Source organism: Leuresthes tenuis, unplaced genomic scaffold (assembly GCF_036924035.1).
Source record: "Leuresthes tenuis unplaced genomic scaffold, fLeuTen1.0.hap1 SCAF_6, whole genome shotgun sequence".
Lineage (NCBI taxonomy): Eukaryota > Metazoa > Chordata > Actinopteri > Atheriniformes > Atherinopsidae > Leuresthes > Leuresthes tenuis.
This window is the reverse complement of record NW_027325360.1, coordinates 517,864-539,120: the sequence shown is the minus strand read 5'-3', so window position 1 is coordinate 539,120 and position 21,257 is coordinate 517,864. Positions and strand designations below refer to the sequence as shown.

General features: G+C 48.1%; 1 protein-coding gene across 1 annotated transcript; it reads left to right on the top strand.

The window, feature by feature from the left end:
• The first annotated feature begins 308 nt into the window (after window positions 1–308).
• Window positions 309–20,217, top strand: LOC140309301 (rap guanine nucleotide exchange factor 1-like). Its single transcript, XM_072387122.1, has 23 exons — window positions 309–451; window positions 582–715; window positions 1,592–1,803; window positions 1,875–2,031; window positions 2,123–2,358; window positions 5,157–5,277; window positions 8,936–9,008; window positions 10,187–10,309; window positions 10,383–10,544; window positions 10,717–10,913; window positions 11,228–11,265; window positions 11,339–11,453; window positions 11,532–11,601; window positions 11,702–11,786; window positions 14,556–14,642; window positions 14,806–14,994; window positions 15,083–15,167; window positions 15,240–15,334; window positions 18,157–18,235; window positions 18,814–18,915; window positions 18,997–19,094; window positions 19,178–19,318; window positions 19,397–20,217. Exons 1-23 carry the CDS (start codon window positions 424–426, stop codon window positions 19,530–19,532), a joined length of 2,763 nt encoding a protein of 920 aa, XP_072243223.1. The 5' UTR covers window positions 309–423; the 3' UTR covers window positions 19,533–20,217.
• The last annotated feature ends 1,040 nt before the right edge of the window (window positions 20,218–21,257 follow it).

The following is a 21,257-nucleotide window of genomic DNA, read 5'->3' as shown; positions in this document are numbered from 1 at the left end:
ATAGATGCAGCTAAAGAAATGGGAACAAATGACTTTGTGACAGGCTGCTGGTAACAAAGTGCCTAAAGATCCAGTTTAAAATGGCTTCTTTGCTCAGTTGTCTGTTCTGTGTCGACACAACACTGGTTCATCCCTTGAGTTAGGAGCCTTTTTCCTGCCTGAAGGGTTCAAAGGTCAGAGTTAAGTGGCTGTTGCAGATGTGTGATGTCTGTCTGCTGCCAGCAGGTGGAGCTGTAGGACGAGATGTTTTCTTGCATCACAGCATCATCGTCACAGGAAATTTCACTGAAGTAAGTCAGAAAGAGGAAGAAGAGAAGGAGGAAGGAAGAGAAACTGCAGCAGACAGACGAACAACAGAAGTGTTCAACATGAGGGCTGAGGATTAAACTGTCGTTAGCACCGACCACCTGTCTGTCAGCAGACATGTCCTCGCGTTCTGAGAGTAAGACAGGTGAGCCTCTGTCTTTAGTCTTTACTCGCCGTATAACCCAGAAACACCCTCTTCCTGCCACTCTCCCTCCACAGATGGTCTGGATTCAGCCGGTTTTTGGTCGTAATGTTCTCCTCTTCCTCCTCTTCAGCCTCACAGTTCGCGTCTCTCACCATGAAGCTGAAGTATAAGCTCAACCCTCAGTGGATCAGACAGTCTGAGCGAGTCAAACACAGCCCGTCACATAAGGTGAAACCAGCTGACCTGGACCTGCAGCAGCAGAAGGTAAGCGCACAGACACCTTCCTGTCCTCAGAACCTCACCCGGTTCTGCCCTGAACCAGGATCCAGACCTCGCTTTAAACCCAGCCGCCAGAACCAGGTCTCTGATTAGAACCTTTCGCAGCTGAGAAAATGATGAAAATACAGCTGCTGTTTTTGGAAACACTCACTGTTTAAAACTCCAGGAAGTCCCTTTCAGCACACATAAACCTTCAGTTTAAGAGTCCAACATGAAGAGAATAAGCGAAAGGAGTTTGTTCTGGAAAAGTCTCAAACGTCAAACTTCTCCTTCAACTTGTTTCATTATTGATGAGCTTTTATTTCCATCTTTGTGACTTCCTTTAAATATCAGGGGCCCTTGCTTTGAAAGTCTCACTGACTACTTCCTGGTGGTCCTTTGAGTGATTTTAGATTTTAAACCCTGAGTTCTGCAGAACTTCTACAGAACAGCGATGGGGGGGCAGAGGGCAGACAGAACCAGCCTTAAACAAACAGTTAACTTCTGTGGCTGTGAGCAGCAGAATCTTATTTTATTAGTCTGCTGGGGGGTGCACTCTGTGTTCTGGGGGATCTGAGGACAAACTGTGGGTCATGTTAACAGGGTCCAGACCCGACCTGAGCACCTGACGGCGTCTCAGTGGAACCAGAACATTCTGTGGAAAAGATCCAGATCAATAAAGACATGAGAACAAAGATGAAGTCCAGCTTCCTGCCACCGAATCATTTCTGCTGTATATGACAACCAAAAGCTCCAGTCTGTCCATTTATGGAGTTCTGACATCACTGTGACATCACTGTGACATCACTGTGACATCACTGTGACATCACTGTGACATCACGGATACTGTGGGCTGATGGGATGTGTGTGTGTTGATGTTAGCCGGTGGGAGTGTTGGCAGACCAGCAGCGGGCCGTCGTCAGCTCTCTGCAGTACTTCAAAGCTCTGGTGGACAGACTGGGAGTGGACAGGCCTGGAAGAGACAAACTGGTCCTGGACCAGTCTGTGGTTGGTGGCCTGCTGGGCGGGGCTTGTGGAGGAATCCTGGAGGCGGTGACGACTCTGGTCCAGCTGGAGCCCCACCTGCACAACAGGTAGGTTTCACCTGCTGGTCTCTGAATGTGGACATCAGAGGGTGTCCTCATGCGGTCTGTCCTCCCTGCAGTAAGACCGTCTCCTCCTGCCTCAGCCGTCTCTACCGCTCGCTCGCTCAGCTGATCCGCTGGGCCGACCAGGTGATGCTGCAAGGCATCTCCCAGGACAACGAAAAGTCCACCGAGAGCGTTACCACGGTGATCAGGGCTGTGCTCAATGGCGTCAAGGTGAGGACAAATCTGGCTAACTGTCACACGGCCTTATTCTCTGTGGTAGAAATGAGCTGCGACAACATGTTTGTTCTCCTTTGTCCATCAGGAGCTGGTTCGATTGGCTACAGAGAGAAAAGAAGGCTCCGCCCCCTTGTCTCCTGTCCAATCACAGTCAGGAGGGTTTGATGGCCAGGAGGCATCAGAAAACACGCCAACCTGCAGGAATCTTCCAGAGGATGAGGAGAAGGTGAAGAAGGATTTAAAAGGGGAGGAACGTCGGGTATTAGCTCCTCCCAAACCTCCTATGCCCCTCCCCCAGGTGACTCCACCACAGGGATTGAGGTGAGTCTGATTCCTGGAGATGAGTTATGTATAATGATCTGGTCAGGTGGTCTAGTACTGGTCAGGTGGTGTAGTATTGGTCAGGTGGTCTAGTACTGGTCAGGTGGTCTAGTACTGGTCAGGTGGTGTAGTATTGGTCAGGTGGTCTAGTATTGGTCAGGTGGTCTAGTACTGGTCAGGTGGTCTAGTCCAGTTTGAGTCAGGTGGTTTAGTCCAGTCTAGGTCAGGTGGTTTAGTCCAGTCTGGGTCAGGTGATGGACTCCAGTCTGGGTCAGGTGGTTTAGTCCAGTCTGGGTCAGGTGGTTTAGTCCAGTCTAGGTCAGGTGGTTTAGTCCAGTCTGGGTCAGGTGGTTTAGTCCAGTCTGGGTCAGGTGGTTTAGTCCAGTCTGGGTCAGGTGATGGACTCCAGTCTGGGTCAGGTGGTTTAGTCCAATCTGGGTCAGGTGATGGACTCCAGTCTGGGTCAGGTGGTTGAGTCCAGTCTGGGTCAGGTGGTTTAGTCCAGTCTGGGTCAGGTGGTTTAGTCCAGTCTGGGTCAGGTGATGGACTCCAGTCTGGGTCAGGTGGTTGAGTCCAGTCTGGGTCAGGTGGTTTAGTCCAGTCTAGGTTCAGGTGGTTTAGTCCAGTCTGGGTCAGGTGATGGACTCCAGTCTGGGTCAGGTGGTTTAGTCCAGTCTGGATCAGGTGGTTTAGTCCAGTCTAGGTCAGGTGGTTTAGTCCAGTCTGGGTCAGGTGGTTTAGTCCAGTCTAGGTCAGGTGGTTTAGTCCAGTCTGGGTCAGGTGATGGACTCCAGTCTGGGTCAGGTGGTTGAGTCCAGTCTGGGTCAGGTGGTTTAGTCCAGTCTGGGTCAGGTGGTTTAGTCCAGTCTGGGTCAGGTGATGGACTCCAGTCTGGGTCAGGTGGTTGAGTCCAGTCTGGGTCAGGTGGTTTAGTCCAGTCTAGGTCAGGTGGTTTAGTCCAGTCTGGGTCAGGTGATGGACTCCAGTCTGGGTCAGGTGGTTTAGTCCAGTCTGGGTCAGGTGGTTGAGTCCAGTCTGGGTCAGGTGGTTTAGTCCAGTCTAGGTCAGGTGGTTTAGTCCAGTCTGGGTCAGGTGATGGACTCCAGTCTGGGTCAGGTGGTTGAGTCCAGTCTGGGTCAGGTGGTTTAGTCCAGTCTAGGTCAGGTGGTTTAGTCCAGTCTGGGTCAGGTGATGGACTCCAGTCTGGGTCAGGTGGTTGAGTCCAGTCTGGGTCAGGTGATGGACTCCAGTCTGGGTCAGGTGGTTGAGTCCAGTCTGGGTTAAGGTGGTTTAGTCCAGTCTGGGTCAGGTGGTTTAGTCCAGTCTGGGTCAGGTGGTTTAGTCCAGTCTAGGTCAGGTGGTTTAGTCCAGTCTGGGTCAGGTGGTTGAGTCCAGTCTGGGTCAGGTGGTTTAGTCCAGTCTGGGTCAGGTGGTTTAGTCCAGTCTGGGTCAGGTGGTTTAGTCCAGTCTGGGTCAGGTGGTTTAGTCCAGTCTGGGTCAGGTGGTTTAGTCCAGTCTGGGTCAGGTGGTTTAGTCCAGTCTGGGTCAGGTGGTTTAGTCCAGTCTGGGTCAGGTGGTTGAGTCCAGTCTGGGTCAGGTGGTTTAGTCCAGTCTGGGTCAGGTGGTTTAGTCCAGTCTGGGTCAGGTGGTTGAGTCCAGTCTGGGTCAGGTGGTTGAGTCCAGTCTGGGTCAGGTGGTTGAGTCCAGTCTGGGTCAGGTGGTTGAGTCCAGTCTGGGTCAGGTGGTTTCTGCTCTGAGAGGTCTTTCAGCTGGATATAGAACAGTCTGTTTGCTGCAACAGAGCGTGAACAGAAATAGAACTGTGGATGAAACAGGAAGTAGAACATATCACAGTCGCCACACACATCCTGTCTGTTAACTGCAGCAGCAGAAGGAGAAGAAAAAGAAGAAGAAGAAGAAGAAGAAGAAGAAGTGGGACTACGGGAGACAGAAAGACGACAGCAAACAGTTTCGGTCGACTGTTCTGATCTCTGATTGGTACAGGCTTCTATAGACCTGAGCAAAGAGTTCTGCCGGGTTTGGGTCGAGTGTGGAAACGCTGATGTAAACAGCAGAAAGGGTTATATATTTTCATCTTATCAGGGTTGAGCAGGTCTTTAAGTTCCAGTGATCTTCTGAAAAGTTCTGGGGGTGGTTTGGTTTTTTTAGGAGGTTTAAAAGGTTTCATGGAGAATATTTTCTGGTGGTTCTGGAATATTCTTTCAGGTCTTCTGGTTTATTTGGAGGTTCAGATGAAACCACAGTGATCTTCTGGTTTTTTAAAGGCCTTGAAGAGAACTTTGGGGGATTTAAAAGATGTCAGCACCCTGCACTTTTTAAGTGTTTTCAGGACATCTTCAGTGTTTTAAGTGTAAAACCAAGAGCTAACTCCCAGTTTCAAGTTTTGTCTCAACTAATTTGACTTCACTGGGTGAAAAGGTCAGTATTCGGATCTGTGAAATCCCCGTTCAGAAAGTGTCTGGATGCATCCAGCATGTTCAGCTGCATCTGGGACTGAAAAACTGATCTGGGTCAGGATGTTCAGACCCTTCTGACCACTGCAAAGGTCTCAGTCCCACATGGAGCAGAACACCTGCCTGTCCTCAATCAGAACAAGGCTAAACTCCTTCAAAGAACAGGTATTTCACACATCTGGACACTGACCTGGTGCTCCTCACCCCCCCCCCACAGGTGTGGTGTCATGTGACATCAGTGCAGATGTTCTGAGGTGGATCACAGGCAGCTGTAGTCCAGTTGGTTAGAAGGTTTTAACCAGTGATTTTTTTAAACTGTTTCAGTCCTCCTGCTCTGCCTCCTAAAAAGCGTCAAACGTCATCGGTTCCTGTCCCCGCCCCCTGCAGGGTTGCCATAGTAGCACCTATGATCCAAGAACCTGAAGTGAACACGCAGCTTGACCAGGTACGAGCACCTGATTTACATAAACAAAACATGCTAATATACATGAGTTTCCAAAGGTACATCTTAGCTTCATTTGCAGTTTTAATTTCCTGTTTAGTTTCCGATTTTGTCATGTTTGAACATTCCTTTGAAAGTTTTGATCAGAAATAGTTTGGATCAAGTAAACAGATTCATTCCAGCTATAAACTAGATCCAAACCAGATTCAAACCAGATCCAAATCAGACCCCATTTCAGCTTCAAACCAGATTCAACTAGATCCAAACCAGATCCAAATCAGACCCTATTTCAGCTTCAAACCAGATTCAACTAGATCCAAACCAGATCCAAATCAGACCCCATTTCAGCTTCAAACCAGATTCAACTAGATCCAAACCAGATCCAAATCAGACCCCATTTCAGCTTCAAACCAGATTCAACTAGATCCAAACCAGATCCAAATCAGACCCTATTTCAGCTTCAAACCAGATTCAACTAGATCCAAACCAGATCCAAATCAGACCCCATTTCAGCTTCAAACCAGATTCAACTAGATCCAAACCAGATTCAAACCAGACCCCATTTCAGCTTCAAACCAGATTCAACTAGATCCAAACCAGATTCAAACCAGACCCTATTTCAGATTCAAACCAGATTCAAACCAGATGCATTCCAGCTTCATACTAGATTTAAACCAGATCTAAAGCAGACCCATTTCAGCTTCAAACCAGATCCAAAGCAGACCCATTTCAGCTTCAAACCAGATCCAATGCAGACCCATTTCAGCTTCAAACCAGATCTAAAGCAGACCCATTTCAGCTTCAAACCAGATCTAAAGCAGACCCATTTCAGCTTCAAACCAGATCTAAAGCAGACCCATTTCAGCTTCAAACCAGATCTAAAGCAGACCCATTTCAGCTTCAAACCAGATACATTTCAGCTTCAAACCAGATCCAAAGCAGACCCATTTCAGCTTCAAACCAGATCTAAAGCAGACCCATTTCAGCTTCAAACCAGATACATTTCAGCTTCAAACCAGATCCAAAGCAGACCCATTTCAGCTTCAAACCAGATCTAAAGCAGACCCATTTCAGCTTCAAACCAGATCTAAAGCCGACCCATTTCAGCTTCAAACCAGATACATTTCAGCTTCAAACCAGATCTAAAGTAGACCCATTTCAGCTTCAAACCAGATCTAAAGCAGACCCATTTCAGCTTCAAACCAGATCCAAAGCAGACCCATTTCAGCTTCAAACCAGATCTAAAACAGACCTATTTCAGCATCAAACCAGATCTAAAACAGACCCATTTCAGCTTCAAACCAGATCCAAACCAGACCCATTTCAGCTTCAAACCAGATCCAAACCAGATACATTTCAGCTTCAAACCAGATACATTTCAGCTTCAAACCAGATCCAAACCAGACCCATTTCAGCTTCAAACCAGATCCAAAGTAGACCCATTTCAGCTTCAAACCAGATCTAAAGCAGACCCATTTCAGCTTCAAACCAGATCTAAAGCAGACCCATTTCAGCTTCAAACCAGATCTAAAGCAGACCCATTTCAGCTTCAAACCAGATCCAATGCAGACCCATTTCAGCTTCAAACCAGATCCAAACCAGATACATTTCAGCTTCAAACCAGATACATTTCAGCTTCAAACAAGATACATTTCAGCTTCAAACCAGATCTAAAGCAGACCCATTTCAGCTTCAAACCAGATCTAAAGCAGACCCATTTCAGCTTCAAACCAGATCCAAAGCAGACCCATTTCAGCTTCAAACCAGATCCAATGCAGACCCATTTCAGCTTCAAACCAGATCTAAAGCAGACCCATTTCAGCTTCAAACCAGATCCAAAGCAGACCCATTTCAGCTTCAAACCAGATCTAAAGCAGACCCATTTCAGCTTCAAACCAGATCCAAAGCAGATTCGAACCAGAAACTAAACTGCTTTCATTTTAGCATCTTTGGTCTGTTGAGGATATTTCTCAGTTCACAGCTGGAGGAACTATTCATTCAAAACATTTAAACATCACGATTTATAATTTTACTCGAACCCCGCCTGCAGGGACTCTGACACATTAGCAGGTTCAGTTTAATCTGGTTAAACTCGTATCTCGGTGGGTCGTCCTAAACTAAGCATCTCAGAGAGCTGCAGCACAGACGCCACGTTTCCTGCCTCTCTTTGTGTCCATGATGCACGTCCAGCACATCAGTGGAGGCAAAATATTCATTAAAGTGAATGGGAAGTTGTGTTTTTACATGATCAAAAGTTTTTTTAACATGTACTGAACAGTTTGGGCTTCAGTTCCCTAACAGTGAAGCAGCAGATGCTGCAGGTTTTATCAGCAGCAGGTTTACAGTAAGTGAACTCCAGCTGTGGTCAAACAGTCATAACAGAGAATGGAGGTCAGAACTCAACTCATTCACTCTGAGGCAGTGAAACAGGAACAATGCATCTCTAATTATAAATATTTCCTCATTTGTAAGAGGAATCAAAAAGATTTAGAAAACATAAACAGTATAGTGATTAGTTTCATTTAACTGAAATACAGACATTTACAAAAGCAGCAATAAGCGAAGGAGATGGTATAAAGATCCCAGGGTAAAAGTATCAGGATGCATGTTTGATGTGTGAAATAGGAGGACAGCTGCATATTAAACCCTCCTCAGAAGGTTTAAACAGGCTGAAGCAATGACTCGTCCAGAAACAACCGTCCTGCTGGGACTGATGAAGGCCTGCGAGTCCTCCTCATCTTCATCGAGTTTAAAACTGAAGAACATGATAACTGCTCTGAACTGAAAGATCGTGTTCACACACGGATCTGTTTCCATCAACCAACATGTTACAGTTCCACCGTCAGATAGAAGAGAAATAACTGGGATTTCACAGTTTGGCAGAAGATTCAATATTAAAGGATAAAAATGCATAAAGGATGAGAATCAGCCGTAAGCAGGTTAATAAAAGAGCTTCAGAGTCATTTTATTCCACAGAAGTCACAGTTTCCTGTGTGAGATGTGATAAAATATGGAATAAATATAACAGGATAAAGCCTGTTGAGGAGTGTAGGGACAATAAAAGGAACTTTTGAACTTTTTTATGTATATTTTGGTCATTTTTAACATTTCATTTTTCAAAACAATGAAAAACAAGAAGCTTAATGCATAAATGTTGACAATCTAGAATCGAATTCAATGGGAAGAACATAAATGATTATAAGCTGAAGCTGATTCTAGCTGCAACAAATTGTAAATTTCAACACTTTCTGAACCAGATTTCACCAAAACAAACAAACACTAAATTAAGAAGAAACACTGAACCAGGACAAATTCAAATGTTTCATGAACAATCACACCTCAGTTTCATATTTAATATATTTAAAATGTAACACAACATCCTCCTGCTTCGGTCAGTCCTGGGCGGGCGGAAGGACTCAGTTTATTACTCGTATCTCGGAAACAGAACCTTTCTTTCACTCTGAGAAACGGCACCTCCTCAACAGCTGTGGCGTACCACAGGGCTCAGTCTTCGGGCCTTTTCTGTTGCCTGAAACGTACTTTTTTACTCCAATGACTCGGCTGATTTGTGATTTCAGTGAGGTGAAACCCTCCTTCTTCTTTTTGTTTTTCCCCTATGAACACACGTTTTAATACTATAAATAATGTGTTTGTGTTTCAGGAGCAAGCGGATGACTGTCTGAAGCGACTTTCTTCTTCTTCTGCAGAGTCTGCTTCTCTCAACACGCACTGTGGTAACACACACACACACACACACACACACACACACACACACACACACACACACACACTTCCAGTCAGCAGCAGGAGGTGTGAGTGAGGTCACTTCCTGTCAGCTGACACGTCCCATCTGTATTGCACCGCTGCTCAGCAGAGCCCCCTGCTGGACAGCCACATATTAGAACTTCTATCTTTGTGAGGACCCTCGCTGACTGATTGTTTCTCAAAGTCAACAAAGGATCTTTAACAGCTGATGTGTCTGGGTTAGTGTTCCAGTTTCCAGGATCTGTTAAAGATTCAATAATTAGGAGAAATGATTCATCACATGCTCAGTTATACACGTGTAACCTGCAGTGAAGCTTAAACTCCTCAGACTGTGCACAGCTGGGTGCACAGCTGGGTGTTCAGTCCTACTTCATTCATTTTAGCCAACAGTCTGAGTGGGATTACTCTTCCTTTCCTTCCTGTCCCCGTGTGTGAGGGTGCAGTGAAAAGGTATTCTCAGTAATAGTTCGGACGATAAGCAAAGTGCAAAAAAAGGGTCCAAAGAGCCTCTCGAACACCTTCATGACCACTTCATAAAGCCACAGGGTGGGAGCCAAAACACCCACAATCCTTTGCACATCTGAGGCGCTGCAGACAGAAGTTAGATAAATGTTGGTGTGATATGCATTTAAATTGAACTGAGTTTGTTTTTACCATGTTACAGTACTTTCTAATTTAAGTCCAATTCATACAGAACCAACTTTATTTGTTAAAGCACTTTAAAAACTACAACAACACAGCAGCTCTGAGCTAACAGAACTATGAGCTAACAGCAGCTCTGAGCTAACAGAGCTATGAGCTAACAGCAGCTATGAGCTAACAGAGCTATGAGCTAACAGAGCTATAATAAGCATTCATTCTTCTTAAAGTATTGGTGAAATAAAGACAGATAATGCCTTATTTAGAGGCTGCATCCTCTAAGCCCCGTTCACTCCGTTATATGGATCTCCAGTTATCTAAATATCTTCCGAAGGACTTTCACCAAACTGCTCACCTCAGAAGGAGGGGGTAGATTTAGTTTAATTTGATCAGTTACATCACCTGGTTACAGTGAACGAACAGGTTTGGGCTTGAATACATGCTCTGGATGTTCTGGACTCGTTTGAATCGGGTCTCTGGTTTGAGAGATTCTGTGTCTCGCCCTCAGAGGACGATCCGGACTACGACTTCCTCCTTGAAGACCTGTCGTCCTCTGAGACGCTCCCCCCTCTCCCTCCTACCTCCTCCCACCCCCCCACCCTACCTGAGAAGAGGCGACGCAGCAACACGGGTGAGGACTCACCTGATCCACCTGTCTGCCTCTCTGTCTGTCGCCCCCCTTATCATTTGTCTTCTTAAATCAGGTATAACCGGCTCTCAGAGCCTGTCCTCCTTTGGATTTGACTCCACCCCCGTGGACCAGAGCCCCGCCTACTGTAATGAGGTCACAGGTCTTGATGAACCGGTGTCCTCCCCGCTGTCCCCCAGCAAGACACCTCCCCCGCTTCCCGAGAAGAAGCGACACAGTGAGCAGAAACACAGCAGCTGATTGATCATTAATCAGGATATTTGTGTGGTTAACCTCTATGAACTTGGCTCACTCTCTGCCTGTGCACCTGTCTACCTTTTCACCTGTCTACCTGCCTACTTGTCCACCTGTGATCCTGTCTACCTGTCCACCTGTCTGTGTGTCCTCAGTCCACCAGTATCTGCAGCTCTGTTCATCCTACAACGATCAGTCTGCAGTCTTGTACTATCAGAAGCCTCCGGTCTTAAGTCAGAAATACAGCAAAGAGCTGGATGCCACCAGGCAGCTGTCCAACATTCACCTGGAAACAGACTCCTCACCTGCGCACTTTCCTGCTCCTACTCTACCACTGAAGAAGAAACAGCAGGTGACTAAAGAGACGTTGGTTGTTGTCGAGACAGGTATTAGTCCCTCAGTGAAGGAGATGATGAGCTTCAGAATCTGCCATCAGCTGATATAAAAACAGCTCAGCAGTACTATGCTTAGGTTCAGGTAGACAACAGAAAAGCTGAATTTATACTTTGAGTTGTTGATGTTCAGGTTTAGAAACATTTCTGATACAAAATTATCACAACTTATAGTTTGCTTTGAAAAAACCCATAAAACTCACCTGAGAGGGTTCTGCTGATCAAACTCACCTGGAGTTCCACTGATGTTTTGTGTGATTTTATTTGTCATCAGGATTCACCTGCAAACAAGATTGAGGAGAGCAGAGACAGGTGAGACTTCACAAACCTGTACACACACACCTGTGCACCTACTGAGCCTCAAAGATGCTCCTCTTTACTGCAGTTCCCAGAATGTCCAGCAGGAGGCGGATCTCAGCTGGAGGAGCGGGGAGGAGATGGAGGAGGTGTTACTGATCAACCAACAGGAAGTTCTTCACAAAATCACCATGAAGTCTGAGGTAAAGCCCGCACTCTTACCTGACGACCTCATATCATTAATTACACCTGTGACCTGACTCTGACCTCTTCCTTCTCAGGAAGAGGAGGGGCCAGATGTTAAGGCAGCCTCTCCTGAGATCCTACTGGTCCACGCCACAGAATGCAGCAGTCAGTTCCATGCAAATGTGTCATGACAACCAATCACATGTTCTGATCAGAAACAGCAGTCAGGAGGCTGATTGGTCAATGTTAATGTGTGTGTTTGCAGGTCAGGACCTGTACCGTGAGGCATTCCTCTGTACCTACAGGAGCTTCATCAGCTCAAAAGATGTCATCAGCAAACTGCAGCACAGATATCCTTACACACCTGAAACACTGTAGCCGAAACATTTACAATCATTTCATGAGTGCTCATAAAGCAGAGTGCCACATTCTGCACGAAGGAAAACACAGGTATCAGTCTCAAGATGGAGTCGCAGGGAATAGCAGGGAGTCGCAGGGAATCACAGGGAGTCGCAGGGAATCGCAGGGAATCGAAGGGAGTCGCAGGGAGTCGCAGGGAGTCGCAGGGAATAGCAGGGAGTCGCAGGGAGTCGCAGGGAGTCGCAGGGAGTCGCAGGGAGTCGCAGGGAATCGCAGGGAGTCGAAGGGAGTCGCAGGGAGTCGCAGGGAGTCGCAGGGAGTCGCAGGGAGTCGCAGGGAATAGCAGGGAGTCGCAGGGAGTCGCAGGGAGTCGCAGGGAGTCGCAGGGAATCGCAGGGAATCGCAGGGAGTCGAAGGGAGTCGCAGGGAGTCGCAGGGAGTCGCAGGGAGTCGCAGGGAGTCGCAGGGAGTCGCACGGAGTCGCAGGGAATCGCAGGGAATCGCAGGGAATCGAAGGGAGTCGCAGGGAGTCGCAGGGAGTCGCAGGGAGTCGCAGGGAGTCGCAGGGAGTCGCAGGGAATCGCAGGGAATCGAAGGGAGTCGCAGGGAGTCGCAGGGAGTCGCAGGGAGTCGCAGGGAATAGCAGGGAGTCGCAGGGAGTCGCAGGGAATAGCAGGGAGTCGCACGGAGTCGCAGGGAATCGCACGGAATCGCACGGAATCGCACGGAGTCGCAGGGAATAGCAGGGAGTCGCAGGGAGTCGCAGGGAATCGCAGGGAATCGCTCGGAGTCGCAGGGAGTCGCAGGGAATCGCACGGAATCGCACGGAGTCGCAGGGAGTCGCAGGGAGTCGCAGGGAGTCGCAGGGAGTCGCAGGGAATCGCACGGAGTCGCAGGGAATAGCAGGGAGTCGCACGGAGTCGCAGGGAATCGCACGGAATCGCACGGAGTCGCAGGGAATAGCAGGGAGTCGCAGGGAGTCGCAGGGAGTCGCACGGAATCGCACGGAGTCGCACGGAGTCGCAGGGAGTCGCAGGGAGTCGCAGGGAATCGCAGGGAATCGCACGGAATCGAAGGGAGTCGCAGGGAGTCGCAGGGAATCGCACGGAATCGCACGGAGTCGCAGGGAGTCGCAGGGAATCGCACGGAGTCGCACGGAGTCGCACGGAGTCGCAGGGAATCGCAGGGAATAGCAGGGAGTCGCAGGGAGTCGCAGGGAGTCGCAGGGAGTCGCAGGGAATCGCATGGAATCGCAGGGAGTCGCAGGGAATAGCACGGAGTCGCAGGGAATCGCACGGAATCGCACGGAGTCGCAGGGAGTCGCAGGGAGTCGCAGGGAATCGCAGGGAATCGCACGGAATCGCACGGAGTCGCAGGGAGTCGCAGGGAGTCGCAGGGAGTCGCAGGGAATCGCATGGAATCGCAGGGAGTCGCAGGGAATAGCACGGAGTCGCAGGGAATCGCACGGAATCGCACGGAGTCGCAGGGAGTCGCAGGGAATCGCACGGAGTCGCACGGAGTCGCACGGAGTCGCAGGGAATCGCAGGGAATAGCAGGGAGTCGCAGGGAGTCGCAGGGAGTCGCAGGGAGTCGCAGGGAATCGCATGGAATCGCAGGGAGTCGCAGGGAATAGCACGGAGTCGCAGGGAATCGCACGGAATCGCACGGAGTCGCAGGGAGTCGCAGGGAGTCGCAGGGAGTCGCAGGGAATCGCAGGGAATCGCACGGAATCGAAGGGAGTCGCAGGGAGTCGCAGGGAATCGCACGGAATCGCACGGAGTCGCAGGGAGTCGCAGGGAATCGCACGGAGTCGCACGGAGTCGCAGGGAATCGCAGGGAATAGCAGGGAGTCGCAGGGAGTCGCAGGGAATCGCACGGAATCGCACGGAGTCGCAGGGAGTCGCAGGGAGTCGCAGGGAGTCGCAGGGAATCGCATGGAATCGCAGGGAGTCGCAGGGAATAGCAGGGAGTCGCAGGGAGTCGCAGGGAGTCGCAGGGAATCGCAGGGAGTCGCAGGGAATCGCAGGGAATCGCACGGAATCGCACGGAGTCGCAGGGAGTCGCAGGGAATCGCAGGGAATCGCAGGGAGTCGCAGGGATTCGCAGTGAATCACAGGGAGTCGCAGGGAGTCGCAGGGAATCGCACGGAGTCGCAGGGAGTCGCAGGGAATCGCACGGAATCACAGGGAGTTGCAGGGAGTCGCAAGGGGACGCACGGAGTCGCAGGGAATCGCAGGGAATCGCACGGAATCGCACGGAGTCGCAGGGAATCGCAGGGAGTCGCAGGGATTCGCAGGGAATCGCACGGAGTCGCAGGGAATCGCAGGGAATCACAGGGAGTCGCAGGGAATCGCAGGGAATCGCACGGAGTCGCAGGGAGTCGCAGGGAATCGCACGGAATCACAGGGAGTTGCAGGGAGTCGCAAGGGGACGCACGGAGTCGCAGGGAGTCGCAGGGAGTCGCACGGAGTCGCAGGGAGTCGCAGGGAGTCGCAGGGAGTCGCACGGAGTCACAGGGAATTGCAGGGAATTGCAGGAAGTTGCAGGGAGTCGCAGGGAGTCGCAGGGAATCGCACGGAATCGCACGGAGTCGCAGGGAGTCGCACGGAGTCGCAGGGAATCGCAGGGAGTCGCACGGAGTCACAGGGAATTGCAGGGAATTGCAGGAAGTTGCAGGGAATTGCAGGTAGGAAGAAAAGGTCCAGCCCAACAAACACAACTAACACAAACAGTTTGGCACCTGTCCTTGACATCGACACGTACAGACATCTGTGTGAACAACCTGCAGACTTGATCGCTGCCAAAAATACCTTTCTGTTGCTTGTCAGAGTCGTTGATGATCTCAGGTGAGACTCACAGACACACACCTGAACCACACAGAGGCTTTGAGGACTAATACCTGTCAGTTCAAACCCTCCCATGACAATATGGGTCCATATCACGGAAGAAATGAGGGCCAAAACCAGTAAACCACCACAAGGCTTACGATGTGAATTACTGTGTGTGCAGTGCCACGGAGCTGGACTCTGATTTTCTGCTGCTGCTGATGGACCTGGTGTTCAGTCTCCTGATTGGAGGAGAGCTCGGACCAGCCCACCTACTGCATAAAAATATTCTGTCAAAGATGGAGAAGAGGTGGCAGCTGCTTGACTCTCCTCAGTCACTCCGCCCACTCGCTGCAAAAGGGGTAGCTGCCAGGTAACCACTCTGACTTGACTGAACGAGGACATATCATGCTGGGCTGTCATTGGTCGGTTTCTCACCTGTCCTTCCTCTCGTCCCACAGACCAGGAACTCTCCTGGACTTCAGGAGTGTGGATTTAGCTGAACAGCTGACTCTGCTGGACTCTGAACTCTTCTGTAAAGTTGAGGTAAACACCTGTCTGTGTTGCACCTGCCGATCAATCAGCTGTCTGTCTCACCTGTTGATCTCAAATGTCCAGCTTCCAGAGGTGTTGCTGTGGTCCAAAGAGCAGAATGAGGAGAGAAGTCCAAACCTGACAGAGTTCACTCAACACTTCAACAATGTCTCCTTCTGGTAAAGTTCTGACCCATTGACACACAATGCTCTTCTTCAGGTGGTTAATGCTTTTCTTCAGCCGATTAGTGTTATTCTTCTGTTGGTTAGTTCCCTTATTCAGCTGGTTAACACTCTTCCTCACCTGGTTAACACTCTTCCTCACCTGGTTAACACTCTTCTTCAGCTGGTTAACACTCTTCTTCAGCCGATTAGTGTTATTCTTCTGTTGGTTAGTGCCCTTATTCAGCTGGTTAACACTCTTCTTCTGCTGGTTAACACTCTTCCTCACCTGGTTAACACTCTTCTTCAGCTGATTTGTGCTCTTCTTCAGCTGGTTAACACTCTTCTTCTACTGGTTAGTGCTCTTCCTCACCTGATTAACACTCTTCTTCAGCTGGTTAACACTCTTCTTCAGCTGGTTCACGCTCTTCTTCAGCTGGTTAACACTCTTCTTCTACTGGTTAGTGCTCTTCCTCACCTGGTTAACACTCTTCTTCTGCTGGTTAACACTCTTCTTCAGCTGGTTCACGCTCTTCTTCAGCTGATTTGTGCTCTTCTTCAGCTGGTTAACACTCTTCTTCTACTGGTTAGTGCTCTTCCTCACCTGGTTAACACCCTTCCTCACCTGGTTAACACTCTTCTTCTGCTGGTTAACAGTCTTCTTCTGCTGGTTAACACTCTTCTTCAGCTGGTCCACGCTCTTCTTCAGCTGATTTGTGCTCTTCTCCAGCTGGTTAACACTCTTCCTCACCTGGTTAACACTCTTCCTCACCTGGTTAACACTCTTCTTCAGCTGGTTAACACTCTTCTTCAGCTGGTTAACACTCTTCTTCAGCCGATTAGTGTTATTCTTCTGTTGGTTAGTGCCCTTATTCAGCTGGTTCACGCTCTTCTTCAGCTGATTTGTGCCCTTATTCAGCTGGTTAACACTCTTCTTCTGCTGATTAACACTCTTCCTCACCTGGTTAACACTCTTCTTCAGCTGATTTGTGCTCTTCTTCAGCTGGTTAACACTCTTCTTCTACTGGTTAGTGCTCTTCCTCACCTGGTTAACACTCTTCTTCTGCTGGTTAACAGTCTTCTTCTGCTGGTTAACAGTCTTCTTCAGCTGGTTCACGCTCTTCTTCAGCTGATTTGTGCTCTTCTCCAGCTGGTTAACACTCTTCCTCACCTGGTTAACAGGTTTATTCAGCTGGTTAATGCTCTTCCTCACCTGGTTAATGCTCTTCTTCAGCTGTTTAGTGCTCTTCTTCAGCTGGTTAGTGCTCTTCTTCAGCTGGTTAATGCTCTTCCTCACCTGGTTAATGCTCTTCTACACTCCTCTTCAGCTGGTTAACACTCTTCCTCACCTGGTTAACAGTCTTCTTCTGCTGGTTAACACTCTTCTTCAGCTGGTTCACGCTCTTCTTCAGCTGATTTGTGCTCTTCTCCAGCTGGTTAACACTCTTCCTCACCTGGTTAACAGGTTTATTCAGCTGGTTAATGCTCTTCCTCACCTGGTTAATGCTCTTCTTCAGCTGTTTAGTGCTCTTCTTCAGCTGGTTAGTGCTCTTCTTCAGCTGGTTAATGCTCTTCCTCACCTGGTTAATGCTCTTCTTCAGCTGGTTAATGCTCTTCCTCACCTGGTTAACACTCTTCTTCAGCTGGTTAACACTCTTCTTCAGCTGGTTAACACTCTTCCTCACCTGGTTCACGCTCTTCTTCAGCTGATTTGTGCTCTTCTTCAGCTGGTTAACACTCTTCTTCTACTGGTTAGTGCTCTTCCTCACCTGATTAACACTCTTCTTCAGCTGGTTAACACTCTTCTTCTGCTGGTTAACACTCTTCTTCAGCTGGTTCACGCTCTTCTTCAGCTGATTTGTGCCCTTATTCAGCTGGTTAACACTCTTCTTCTGCTGGTTAACACTCTTCCTCACCTGGTTAACACTCTTCTTCAGCTGATTTGTGCTCTTCTTCAGCTGGTTAACACTCTTCTTCTACTGGTTAGTGCTCTTCCTCACCTGATTAACACTCTTCTTCAGCTGGTTAACACTCTTCTTCTGCTGGTTAACAGTCTTCTTCTGCTGGTTAACACTCTTCTTCAGCTGGTTCACGCTCTTCTTCAGCTGATTTGTGCTCTTCTCCAGCTGGTTAACACTCTTCCTCACCTGGTTAACAGGTTTATTCAGCTGGTTAATGCTCTTCCTCACCTGGTTAATGCTCTTCTTCAGCTGTTTAGTGCTCTTCTTCAGCTGGTTAATGCTCTTCCTCACCTGGTTAATGCTCTTCTACACTCCTCTTCAGCTGGTTAACACTCTTCCTCACCTGGTTAACAGGTTTATTCAGCTGGTTAATGCTGTTCTTCAGCTGATTAGTGTTCTTCTTGAGCTGTTTAGTGCTCTTCTTCAGCTGGTTAACTCTCTTCTACTGGCTAGTGCTCTTCTTCAGCTGGTTAACTCTCTTCTACTGATTAGTGCTCTTCTTCTGCTGGTTAATGCTCTTCCTCACCTGGTTAATGCTCTTCTACACTCCTCTTCAGCTGGTTAACACTCTTCCTCACCTGGTTAACAGGTTTATTCAGCTGGTTAATGCTGTTCTTCAGCTGATTAGTGTTCTTCTTGAGCTGTTTAGTGCTCTTCTTCTGCTGGTTAATGCTCTTCCTCACCTGGTTAATGCTCTTCTACACTCCTCTTCAGCTGGTTAACCAGCAGACTGCAGTCTGCAGGAAGCTAACTGCTCAGTGATTGCACCCTGACTCGTTCGTTTAGACTCATTTCAAACCTCTGGAATCCAAAGTCGTGATAACAAGAAGTTATTAATGATTAGTGATGAGCTGACCAATCACCCATGTGTGACTTCAGGGTTCGTTCGGTCATCATCCTCCAGGACAAACCTCAGGACAGAGAGAAGCTGCTGCAGAAGTTCCTGAAAATCATGAAGGTAAATGATGATGATGATGATACAGATTCCTTTTCACGCTGCTTCTCAGGTTATTCAGAGATACTTTCATACGCAGTAACATGTCTACTCTCCATGACCCATGAAAACTGTGATTTTGGCCAAGATGTCTCAGCTCTGGCAAAGGTAACCCCTTCTATGGAGGTATCCTGTCCACATTTCCCTCATGTTTCCAGATTTTAATTTTCTTTGAAAGGATTCTCCTTCCTGTTTTCACCTGACTCTTCTGACACTGTTCACCCCAGAGTGTAACGTACTGTAACAGCTTTTCATGCGTCCACGATGGTGGAAAATGACCTACCAAGTGCTACCAGAACAGAAACTTCAAGAAACTCTTAAAGACTCTTCAGAGGGCATCTCCTCTCCTGGCACTGACCCTGAACTTCCCTCTATGCCTGAACTCTGTCTCTACACATTCACCTCTGACTGGTGTTTTTCCTTCCATGAAGCTTATTGTTAGCTTTGATGTTAGCTGTAACGTTATATCCTCATTTGTAAGCTGCTTTGGATAAAATTGTCTGCTAAATGCAGAAACACTTACATGCTGTGTCTCCCGGCAGCACCTGCGGAAACTGAACAACTTTAACTCATACCTGTCCATTCTGTCAGCGCTGGACTCCGCCCCCCTGCGTCGCCTCGACTGGCAGAAAAGCACTTCTGAGGTCCGTTCAGGATCGTTGGTTTCATTCAGTCTTTGCTTAGCTTGCAACCATTCTGTAAAGGTGTTTTCTGTTTGTTTTCAGACGCTAGAGGAGTTCAGCTCTTTGATCGACAGCTCATCTTCTTTCAGAGCGTACAGAGCAGCTCTGGCTGAGGTGGAACCTCCCTGTATTCCCTACCTGTAGGTCAATACACCCATATCTATCCTACTTGATGGTCAGTACCCCAATATTGCAACAAATACTTATCTTTCTGTCTGTGCAGGGGTTTGATTCTTCAGGACTTGACCTTTGTCCACCTGGGGAATCCTGAGACCTTGATGACTCCACAGGGTTCAAAGGTAAACTTTTCCAAGCGCTGGCAGCAATTTAACATCCTGGACACTCTGAGGAGCTACCAACAAGTGTAAGTTACCTGCAGCCCTGTCAGTATTTATTTATTTATTCTCGTATTACTGTGGACCAAATGTGTTTCTCTTCGCAGGCGCTACTCTCTGCAGCCGGAGGATGACATCATATCCTTCTTCAATGACTTCAGCGATCACCTGGCAGAGGAGGCTCTGTGGGAACTCTCCCTCAGGATCCGCCCAAGGAACACTCCTCGAGCCAGTCAGAGATGAGCTGAAATGAAGGCATCAGCTGCCACACAACCAGGGAGCAGTGGGAGACCATCACATTGTGACTGCATCAAACAGGCTGGATTCACCTGAGCTAACAGAGAAAGTCGGGCGGCTACACTGATGCTAACACGTTGAATCTCAGACTTAAACCGGTTGCTAACCTGAACTGAACCAGTACCAAACTGAACTGCTGCTGTGTTACTGGGATAATCTGGGCAACAGGCTCGCCAGCAGCTAATATTAGCCAACAATAGCCTTGGGCTAGGTTAGCCAAGCATTTATATGGTCTCACCCGTAGCTTCACTGTGTTTCCTGAGTCTATAGTGATAACCTACACCACCTAATTCATCCGGTTCAGTACACCAGAGTCGAACTGATGGTGCATTCCATCCCAACTTGAAAGTCTTCATTTTTGAGTTCAGCGAAATTCAGTGGTTTCCCGTGTATTAAAAGTGGTGATAGCTGCTGTAATAGCCTGTTATTTAACACTGCAGTTAGTCTGTGTCTCACACAGCATATTTACACAGTACTATTTAACAAAAGTAGGATTTAAAAACAAACTGAAAACATGCTGAAAGCACTGAGGACGCACCAGGAAAATCCAAAACATTTTGTAACAAGAAAACACTCAATCAAATAAATGGATAAATAAAAAACCTTTGAAACCAGAATTAAAGTAAAAATAAAACCAAAAGGAGTTCAATGAAGCTTCCGCTGTCATGTGAGTCTCAATTCCTCTTATTCGGCGAAGTGAAAGCAGCGTTTTGTTCTCAGGACTAAAACCTTCTGTCCAGAGGGAGGAGCAAAGGGTGAGTGACGATCTTTAAAATGCAACTGGGTGAACTTCCAGTGTAGCTGTACAGGGACGCTGGGCATGGCACCAATCAGCTGACCAGAACATCTCTCCTTCAATGGTTCTTGATCAAGCAGCGAAACAAAGGAGAAAACTGATTCAATTAAAGCAACATGGTGATTATAATTTGATCAAATACTGACGACTCTTTGCAACCCGAACCCATCTCAGACAAACTAACAGTACAATCACCGCCCTCTACTGGACAAAGGTTAAATTATCTGAAGAAGAGTTTCTGTTGCCTCACTGATCAATACATTTCAATTTCAATTCAGTAAAACTTTATTAATCCCTGAAGGTAAATTATATTCCTGCAGTATTTATTATTATTAAAGATCAGCTGTTGTTACAGATATGAAAATAAAACATAAACCAGCTGAAGTGCAGCAGAGAGGAAGGTAGGAACCTTCAGAGGTCTCCATCAGTGGGTTGGGCTGCTGTTTCTGTTGCTTAGCAACAGCTCAGCTGATGATGTCACACACAGCGTCAGCTCTGTGATCCTCCTCCTTTACTGTTAGCGCTCTGTCTGCAGTCTCTGTCTGCCCGGATAGTCTTAAAGCTGAGCAGAGAGCTGTTAGAGTTGTTCCTGCAGCCAGGTCCAGGATTCCACCATCTGTTGTTAACCAGCTCTGTGATCCTCCTCCTTTACTGTTAGCGCTCTGTCTGCAGTCTCTGTCTGCCCGGATAGTCTTAAAGCTGAGCAGAGAGCTGTTAGAGTTGTTCCTGCAGCCAGGTCCAGGATTCCACCATCTGTTGTTAACCAGCTCTGTGATCCTCCTCCTTTACTGTTAGCGCTCTGTCTGCAGTCTCTGTCTGCCCGGATAGTCTTAAAGCTGAGCAGAGAGCTGTTAGAGTTGTTCCTGCAGCCAGGT